The sequence below is a fragment of the Cebus imitator genome, unplaced genomic scaffold (assembly GCF_001604975.1).
Source record: "Cebus imitator isolate Cc_AM_T3 unplaced genomic scaffold, Cebus_imitator-1.0 Scaffold313, whole genome shotgun sequence".
NCBI lineage: Eukaryota > Metazoa > Chordata > Mammalia > Primates > Cebidae > Cebus > Cebus imitator.
Window position 1 is genome coordinate 802339 of NW_016107628.1, and position 10292 is coordinate 812630.

General features: G+C 47.6%; 1 protein-coding gene across 2 annotated transcripts; it reads left to right on the forward strand.

Moving 5' to 3' along the window:
* The first annotated feature begins 1888 nt into the window (after positions 1 to 1888).
* On the forward strand, positions 1889 to 9928 carry SLAMF9 (SLAM family member 9). 2 transcript variants are annotated; one of them, XR_005196186.1, is made up of 5 exons: positions 1889 to 2608; positions 3045 to 3386; positions 4175 to 4447; positions 4851 to 5153; positions 9823 to 9928. XR_005196186.1 is itself a non-coding variant. In XM_017503650.2 (4 exons), the coding sequence occupies exons 1-4, from the start codon at positions 2563 to 2565 to the stop codon at positions 5054 to 5056; spliced, it is 867 nt and encodes a 288-aa protein (XP_017359139.1). In that variant the 5' UTR covers positions 1889 to 2562; the 3' UTR covers positions 5057 to 5469. The 2 variants fall into 2 exon arrangements, 1 of the variants encoding a protein (XP_017359139.1); XM_017503650.2 differs by lacking the exon at positions 9823 to 9928 and having other exon boundaries at positions 4851 to 5469.
* Positions 9929 to 10292: the final 364 nt, after the last annotated feature.

Here is a 10292-nt window from a genome sequence, read left to right on the forward strand (position 1 = left end):
AAGAGCGAAACTCCGTCTCAAAAAAAAAAAAAAAAAAAACTCTTCTTATCTAGCTGAGCGCCTTTGCATTCTGTGGGTCTGGCAGATGGCTAGGTTGAACTGTTTTCTGTTAAGGGCAGTTTTGCTGGATAAGTTTCCACTGGTTCCCTCTCTCTTACCCCTGCCTGGGGGTGGATGCATCTCTATTCTAGGCGGTCTCTGCTGGAGTACAGTGGCATGATCATAGCTCACTACACCCTGGAACTCCCGGGCTCAAGAATCTCCCACCTCAGCCTCACAAACAAACAGCAAGGACTATAGGCATGCATCACCATGCCCTGATAGTGTTTTTTAATTTTTTAAAAATGCTTTTTAATAATTTTTTTTTGTAGGCATTGGGTCTTTTGATCTTTCCATGTTTCCTAGGCTGGTCTAAAATTCTCGGCCTCAAGGGATCTTCCTGCCTTGGCCTCCCAATGCACTGGGATTATAGGCAGAAGCCCTCTTGCCCAGGCTCCTTCTTTGTTTAAGGGTGGATAGCATTTCATTGTGTATATATCTACAATTTCTTCACACATTCATCTATTGTTAGACACTTAGGTTGATTGCATATGTTGGCTAAAGTAAATAGTGCTACAATGAGCGTGGAGTGGATACCTCAACATACTGATTTCATTTCTTTTGGATATATACTCAATAGTGGGACTGCTGGATCTGATTTTATTTGTTAAACGGATTTATTACATAAAAAATTTTTATACCCAGACTGAAATCTGATTTACCTTTAAGAAAAAATTCTAATCCCTCAGGTTTTATACTCATAAATTGAATTTTAAGAACTTTAACACTCACTTCATTATCTTCTTCACTAAGCAGATTCTATCAATGTTTGAAGGATTGAGGTCTCATCTTAAATATCTCTCCTCGATAGCTTTTCCCCAACCCTCCTGATTCCAACTTTGCCAGATCTCCTTTCTATAGGCTGCTTCAACTATTCCTTTGGTAAGATTCATCAAACTTGTAGTTACTTGTCCAATGTCAATTGTTAGCATGTGAGCTCCATGAAGTCATGATCTAAAATTCTTGGTCACTGTTAATTCCCCAGCACTTAAGACAGTGTTTGGGCCATAGGAGCCACTCAATAAATGAACATTTAATGGATTTCTGAATTTGCTAACCTAAAATTGCAAAATGTTGGCACAAGACCAAAACTGAATACATCTTCCTCTGTTGTTCCCTTGGTCTTGGGGCACCATTCTTACTTCCTCATCACAGCACAGACTCCTAGAATTGATTATTAGAAGGAACTTAAAGATTATCCAGTCCTAGAATCCATCTGATGCCAGAGATGTTGCAGATCATCCAAGGAAGTAATTGTCCATCTTAGCTTGAATACTAGGGACAGAAACTACTCTCTAAGGCAACTCATTGCATCCAGAACAGCTTTGACTGTCAGGAAGCTGTTTAATAACGCTGATCCTCTGCAGTCTCTTCCTGAATCTGATTTCATATGGGTTTGATCAACATTGTATTCTCACAAAATGATTTAAAGGCTTTTCATAATATGAACAACATAGTTCAACTCTCTGGTTCAAACTGCTTTTTTTTCTTTTCTTTTCTTTCTTTTTTCTTTTTTTTACATGGAGTCTCACTCTCTCCTAGGCTGGAGTGCAGCGGCACAATCTCGGCTCACTGCAGCCTCCACCTACTGGGTTCAAGTGATTCTCTTCCCTCAGCCTCCTGAGTAGCTGGGATTATAGGCACACACCACTGTACCCAGTTAATATGTGTATTTTTAGTAGAGATGGGGTTTCACCACGTTGGCCAGGCTGGTCTCAAACTCCTGACCTCAGGTGATCTGCCTGCCTCAGCCTCCCAAAGTGCTGGGATTACAGGTATAAGCCACTGCACCTGACCAAACTGCTTTCTTAAAGAGGATCAAATCAAAATTTTTCCCCTGTGAATAGCCTCTCAGGTGGGAACATAACTAGCTTTAAATAAAAAGGCTTCATCATTCATCCATTGTAAAACTATCAGTTGAGTGCAGACACGTGTAATACGAGGGCTGGCACAGCAACAGTGGGACATACAGAGGAAATGAAACGTGGAGTCTGTCTGGGGAGATTCAGAGATACAGATGTTTATAAGACCACATCATCATAGGAACTACCCAGAGAGAGCTAGGGCAGACTATCCTGGGAGTCAAATAAAAGGATAAGGAATATTGTAAGAGATTGGGGCATGCAGTATGTGTGGGGACCTGGGGATTCAGCAGATAGGAAGTCTTGAAAGACTTCATTTAAGAAGTGGGATTTAGGCTGAGTTTGGTGGATTGCATCATGAGTCGGTGAGTAAACTGTCTTGACAATCAGGACCTGAGAGAGAACTAAGAGAGTCACAGTAGACAGGGTGGGGCTTAGTGAGGACAGGGGAAGTCAGAGGACTGTAGTCAGGGGAAAATCATTTCCCTTTCCTCAGGACTGTCAGTCAGGCTCTGTCTCTAGGAGCCTCCTAACCCAGTCTTCTGTGCAGTCCTGGGGACCGACCGACTGAGTCACACCACTGGAACTGGGGGCTGCTGACATGTATGCCTTTCCTTGGCTGCTTCTTCTCCTGCGGCTCCAGGAGGGTGAGTGAGGCTGCCAGCTCCTGCACAGGAATGTCCCCTTCCACCTCTGTTCTCCTGCCTCTCTGGGCCAGGGCCAGCAAGACCCTTCCTTAGGGTTTGAATGTGTCAGCTCTTCTGGAGTTACAAGGAATAGGATGTGTGGCTTCAGGCCAGGACCTAGAGACACCTGGGGATATGGAAGGAAGCGCAATCCCAAGACGGCAAAGGAGAAGGTAAAACTTGGAAGGTGAAGGGACAGACAGAAGCAAACTCCTGGTAGGTGCTCAACTCAGGCATGGGGAACTCTAAAGCCAGAAGCAGCAGCTGGAGAACAGGATTTAGTGTGAGAGCCATAGAAGCTGCCCAGCTGAGATTATGCTACAGCTCCTCTGCCAGGTTCAGCAGCCCAGAGACACCAGCTGGACTGTTTGCTTCTCTTTTCTTCCTGTATCTGCAGCCAAAGGAGACTCTGGAGATGATGTGGATCCCGAGGAAGTGGTTGCGGTCCTTCAGGAGTCCATCAGCCTCCCCCTGGAAATACCGCCTGATGAAGAGGTTGAGAACATCATCTGGTCCTCCCACAAAACCCTTGCAACTGTGATGCCAGGGAAAGAGGGACATCCAGCTACCATCATGGTGACCAACCCACAGTACCGGGGCCGAGTGAGCCTCCTGGACCCCAGCTATTCCCTGCATATCAGCAATCTGAGCTGGGAGGACTCGGGGCTTTACCAGGCTCGAGTCAACCTGAGATCATCCCAGATCTCTATCATGCAGCAGTACGATCTCCGTGTCTACCGTGAGTTTAGGCTGGGAACCATAAAGCTGCTTTTTTGGAGCTCTTTTGAGCTTCTCACACCATGAAGTAGGGGTCTCAGGACTTGGGATTATAGTTTGAGGGGCTGGAATTGGAGGCAGACTGTCTCCAATCTAGATGCTGGGATTGAGTGTGCCCAGTCCACCTGTTGTATCTGAACTGCAGCAACTGGTGAAGTGTGCTGGGGCAAGGAGGCTGTTCCCATGGAGGTGTTCGATGCAGTGTCAGGGATCAGGGGCTTCATGTATGGCCCCTGTAGAGGGCTTTTCTCTTCCAATGAAATTGCGTCCTGGGGATAAACGCCACCTGCATTCCTGAGCCTTGTATTTTCCTGTGTGATGAGGGCTACTAATGAGTATCTTCTCTTTACTTGAACCCAAATTTCTTCTTAGTGCCTGTCACATTGCATCTACCTTGAAGCTTGCAGAGACACTGATTAAAATGTAAATGCCCCTGAGAGGGGTGATAATATTTGATGGGATCAAGGAGACGGAATGGGGATGGGAGGAAGATAGAGTACAAAAGTAAGAGAGAGAAGATATTAAGGGGAAGCGGAAGATGCCAAAGGCAGCCCTGTCTACCTCGACAGTTGCCTTGGGGACCTTGGAACCACAGCTTTTATAGTGGATGGGTTTGTTTGTTTTTGCTTATTTGTTGTTTAGGCGAAGGGGCTGTCAAGGGGTAGCATCAGTACCCCGGGTTTGAGGAGTTTAGGAAAACAGACCCAACCCCTGATTGTATAGAGGGCCTTTGTGTTTTTCTTCATCTAGGACGGCTGTCAAAGCCCCACATCACTGTGAACTTTAAGATCTCTGGGGAAGGTGCCTGCAATATGTCCCTGATGTGCTCTGTGGAGAAGGCAGGCATGGACGTGACCTACAGCTGGCTCTCCTGGGGGGATAGCACTTATACATCCCATGAAGGCCCTGTCCTCAGCACAGCCTGGAGGCCGGGTGACAGTGCCCTCTTCTACACTTGCAGAGCCAGCAACCCCATCAGCAACGTCAGTTCTCACCCCATCCCTGCTGGGCCCTTCTGTGCAGGTACCAGAACCCCTGAGACTCCCCCTGAGCTCATGCAAGACCGTGCCTGGAGCACCATAGCATCATCTCCCTCCCCCAGCTCTTCCCAAGAGAGCCCAAGGAATCCAGAAGCTAACCCCCTCCCATGGAGGCTTGACACCTGGATTGGAGAGGAAGTCCTCCCCTTTTCTAGTGCTCCCAACTTCCAAAGATCTTTTCCTTTTTCTTGCTTGGCTTCAGAATGATTCCTAGATCTCAGTTTCTGAGCTTCTGTGCATAGAATATATTTCCAGAAACATTGCAAGGGACATCAACTGTTTGTGAACTTGAGACCTCTACATGAAATCTGGATAGGAGTCTGCCCCCTAATATTAACCCTAGCCCTATCTCTGATGGGCTCTTTTCCTCCCTTCTTCCATCCCAGATTCTGACTATGCTTCTGAGAAGCCCTCAACACACTTCTGCCTCTTAACCAAGGGATTGCTCATCTTCTTGCTCTTGGTAATTCTGGCCATTGGGATCTGGGTCATCCAAGTCCGGAAAAGATACAGAATGCCAAGGATGAAGAAACTCAGGAGAAACAGAATGAAATTGAGAAGGAAGGAAAAGCCTGGCTCTAGCCCCTCCTGACTGCTCCTTGGGAACCCCAGTCCTGAGCTTGGTTTATTCCCAGCACCCAGAGAATCCTTCCTCAACATTTCCTTCCAGGGGAAGGAGGTGCTCAGGGGTGGATATCCAGAGAGCGACACTTCTGAGGGAAGACTGGCTGGCAATAAAGTCAAATTAAGCAACCACAACTCTGCAGGAGCTGTGTTGGGTCCTTCTGTCCTCGCTGGGTGGCTCTGGCAAAACCCACTCTGCTGTCTTTCCCCCAAATCCAATTGCCTTCCCCCAAGTCCACGTGCTTTTTCAGGCCCACCTCTGAGGAGGAAAGTGGGTCTAAAAGGCCCCCTCACAGGAAGGTGTTGGTATGCTGTCACTCACCACCTATCCCACTCTCCACCAACATGCTTGCTATTTATGCATTAAATAAGAAAAGTGAGAGATTTCTTTGAATCTAACTGAACCTGTAATTAGAGAATTTCAGGCATTTCAAATCTTGCATAAAAGTGGCCTTATTCCTGTTAAGATTCTTCTGCTCCCTTACCCCACTCTCATCCTGGCAGATACATTGGCTTAACAACTCCATCCATCCCAGCCTGGTGTAGAAGCTGTCCTAAACAGGGAGATAGGAAGGGCCTCGTTCAGACCTACTCTGGGTCCGAGTTGAGCCCCGCGACCTCTCCGTCATCTCCCTGATGCCAGTTGCTCTGGGCCTCTGGCACCTACCCCATAAGAATGACAGCTCCACTGGACCATTAGCCAAGATTATGGAGCTTGACTTCTGCTCGTGATTAGTATTACTGTCCTGTCTGTCCCCTGCTTATAGATTTCCATGTCTTAGGCCTCTCTTTGGAGTCTTGCCCTGGGTTACTGACCACCCCCCACTCTCTGGCAAAGGCTTGTAAGTTTATGTGCTCGCTGCTTCCTTAGCCCAGTGATCAGCCTGAATTTTCCTCCCAGGCCTGAAGTGCCCCTGCCCAAGTCTCCATTATTCCCTCCAAATCAGATCTTGTGGACATTACTTATGCAGCTTCCATGGGGCAGGGGGTCAGAGGGAGAGGGGACTGGAGAGAGAATTAGAAACCAGGACAGGTGTCCACAGTGGGTGAATTGCAGAAAGTGGTGAAGGCTGTGATATGTATGGTGGAAGAGCCTAGGTGACATTTGGAGCTCTGGGCTTTGATCTGCCACTCACCTCTGGCCTGTGACCCTGTGTTCAGCAAACTTCCATTGACCTACAGCCCCTTTCTGCAAGAAGCGCACACTGGAAGACAGAGGCAGGCAGCCAGACAGCTTGGAGCTCCCACAGAGACAGGGTGGGCTGGGCGCCCTAGGAAGCTTCAGAAGAGATATCTGAAGGGTGAGGAGAGGGCCACGTGGCAGGAGGCATGCCTGACATTGCTGTGGGTCCCTTCTTCCTCTTGTTTTTGAGGGAGAGGATGCTGATCTCCAAAGTATCTTCCAAAAAGGGAGCAAGAAGTCTGTGAAGGGGTCAGTGAAGTGCATTCAACTGGGAAACCAATGAGACCAAGGACACCTGGCTTCTGGAAAGTAGGACACATGGGCTGGCACAGGACCACCCAGGAGGAGGGCCTTGAGAGCTGCATGGGGCAGGCCAGAAGCCAAGAGTAGGGGTCTCCCTAGGTATTTGTGCAGGGGATGCAGCCCCTTGGGGCTTGGGAAGGAGGTAGTAAGGTTGGGAAACCGGCCCCAAGAGCTCCTAGTGCTGGTAAACTGGTCCCCTCTGTTTTCTGAGGGCCTGAGCCCTTGTCCCTCTGGAAGGCAGTCCCTGGCCTGAGGCTGGTTCTCTGGGCCTCCCTTAGGCCCTGAGCAGTCTTGCTTCCCAAAAGGCCAACAGCCCCCAGTTCCTCCGATTCCTTTTATACCTGTCCCAGGAGGCAACACTGCAAGGCTGGGGACTGTCTGGAAGGGCCACCTTGAGTCCATCTGTACACAAAGGGGCAGCTCATTTCTCGTTATTGCAAGGGTTGAGTTCACAGAAAATAAACGAAGTAATGAATGTATGACAGGCCCAGGGATTTTCCTGGAAGTTAGCAAAGTTTCTTCTTCTCACAGCCAATCCCTGAGCAGAAAAAGGCTGAGGCTTCAAAACAGACTGAGCATCTGGAAAAGGAAGGATGAGACCTTACAAAAAGTTGAGGGAGACAGAGGCAGGCGGATCACCTGAGGTCAGGAGTTCAAGACCAGCCTGGCCAACATGGCGAAGCCCTGTCTCTACTAAAAATAACAAAAAATTAGCCAGGTGCAGTGGCACGCATCTGTAATCCCAGGTACTCAGGAGGCTAAGGCAGGAGAATCTCTTGAACCCAGGAGGTGGAGGTTGCAGGGAGCTGAGATCTCGCCACTGCACTCCAGCCTGGGCAACAGAGCAAGACTTCGTCTCAAATAAAATAAAAAAAGAAAGAAAGTTGAATATTAACTCAGAGAGGCACAGGCCTCTGCCTCTGCAATAAGGCAGGAACTTGGCAAGGACTGGGGAGGCAGAAGAGACACCTACGCCTTCAAGGAATGTTTTGTGGAGTGTGTAAAGTTAAAATAACAAGGTGTGCCAGGGCTGGGGTGAAGATGAGGGTGTGGTGGGAGGAGTCAGGGAGGGTGTCCTGGAGGGAACAGATCATAGAAAGTTGACCTGTGATCAGCAGTGAGTCTGGGGAAAGGAGAAAAGGGCATTCTAGCCAGAGGGCAGCTAAGTGCTGAGACACTGACATGTGAAAGAGCACAGTAGTTCTAAGCCTGCAAGGCCATGCACGCTGCGGTAAAGGGGTAGCCGAGAAAACCAGGCTGGAAAGGTAAGCAGTGCCTTTCTGAAGGGGGAATTCAAGGACAAACAGGACAATAGCCACACCCTTGTGGGGCTTAGTGTCTCACTGGGACAGAAGACAGGCACACAAAAGGTTAAATGACAGTAGATGAGAAACCACACTTCTTTACTGATCTGGTAAGAAGACTACTGCTTATAGGCATGTGGTCAGCAGAGTCCCTGGAATTGACAACCTTTTCTTTCCTTTTTTAGCTCAGATATAATTTAATATATGCCTGATTAACAACATCTACATTATTGATGATTAAATCTACACTATCTATTGTAGAATATGGGATAGTTATGTGGTGCTTAGTTGGTACAAGCAGCATTAACACATCAAATATGGTTCGTGCTGAAAGTTCACGTGTTCCAACTTTCAGGGTTCATTTGATATCAAGTAATTCTCTGCTTATCTATGGACAATGAGAAACTGCTGATTGGGAACACATGTGCTTAATGGTGCCAAGCAGACATCTCTGAGGTCACACCACCCTCTTTGTGCAGGCAGGGCTGTGGAGCAGCTGGGGTCCTCTCTTCACAAGGCCTGCTGAAATATTAAGTATACATCAGGGAGACAGAACCAATAGGATAGATAGATACAGATACAGAAAAATGAGATGAGATTTATTAGGGAAATTGGCTTACATGGTTATGGAGGCGAAGTCCTACAACATGCAAACTGAAGGCCCTGGGCTGCCGGAAGTGTGGCGTGGTGCAAGGCCAAAAGCCTCACAACTGGGGAGGCCAGTGGTATAACTCTCAGCCCCAAGTCTGGAGAGTTGGGAGTTTTGATGTTCAGGGAGGAGGAGAATAGTCCAGCTCTGAGAGAGAAAGAGAGAGAGAGAGGAAGAAGAAAGACGAAGAAGGAGGAGGGGGGCGGGGGAAGAGGAGGAGGAAGAGAAGGAAGAGGAGGAGGAAAAGGAACCAGAGGAGGATGAGGAGGAGAGGGAGAGGGACAGAGATAATATTTTCTGATATCCTTGTCAGCAATTTGAAAATATGGGGGCTGGCTGATAACTTAGATTAGGTGGAATCCTCGTTGGCTGAATAAGCTTTCCCAGAGAGTAATGACTATGAATCAAGGACAACCTAGAGGAAAATCTTTTGTTTTGAACCTCAGGGACTATTTTTTTAATCAGCTTTCACTCCGAGAACAGTGAGGGAACAAGTTATAGGGCTAGGTTCCTTTTCTTACCAAAAAGCTCCAATATACCTGTGAATGAGACAAAAAATGGCAATAACAATAAAACTCACAAAATAAACTTCCAGAAAAAAAGGAGGCCGTATCATAAACTTTTAAAAATTGAAAGGATTTTTAAATGTCATTTAACAGAAACTTATTTTAATGTCCAAATGAGTTTATCCTCAAGAAGCCACTGGAGACAGCAGTTTAGATCAGAAGTGTGGCCAATTCTAACAGGGTGGGAGGGAGATCCTTCCCAATGACTGGTGAGGATCCAAAGATTTAAAAACACTTTGATCTTTGACCATCTTTTCTAGCCATGCTTCCATGCTGCATTCATTAACATGCTTCCATTATAATCTTACCAGTAGATCGGTGTATTACATTGAAAAGCCATGTTGAGAAGTTGCCACTTTGGGAGCATTTGCTGGAGGGATGGTGGAAGAGACTGGCCCACTGCTCCTGCCTCTTCTGTTCCATCTCAGTCACCCCAAAACACTAAAACCTTTACACCTGGAAGAACTGTCCAGCAGGCAGAGCTTACTAAGGTTGGAATGGGTATCACAGTAGTGCTGAACTTCCTGGCTAGGACGTGATCAGATAGGTGCTTGGATGACTACCTGGAGAAACGATGTGCCAGGGATTCTGGGGCCAAACAGTGCCTAGGTCGATCCCGGAGGGTCTCTCATGATGTTGCAGCAGTGATTCTATGAGTCTGATGCCTGGTGCACTCAGTGTGAATCTTAGTACTTCAGATTGGAATGAGATCGGCATGTTGCTTTCAAGGAAAGCTTCCAAGGGAACCAACGGAAAAGGAAGGACCTGGACAGCCAATGGTTGCTTAAGCCGACCCTGTATCCCTACAACATCACCAAGCCGAGCAGATAGAATCGAATCTCTAAGGGGTAAGATATGCAAGATATCTTTGTGTCTGAGGGTGAAGTCTCAAAGGCAGATGGGTTAGATGAAGTGTGGGTTGGGTCTGAATCCAGCTCTGCCGTTTCCTAAAGGGGAAAGCTTGGGGCCAAGTTACTTCATCTCCCTGAGCCTCAGTTTTCTCGTTAGTCAAAGGGAGCTCTACTTACTTCTCAGGGTTTCTGTGCAGGTTACACAGGAGTTATAAAGCATCTAGTCCCGGTCTGGCACCCTGCAGGGGTCCAGTGAGTGATCTTTTATTTCATTCGCCCCTTTCAATCTCCCGTGTCAGGGTATCTGTCTTTTCTCCCCTCTTGGCCTGTCTCTCTGGGTCGTTGGTG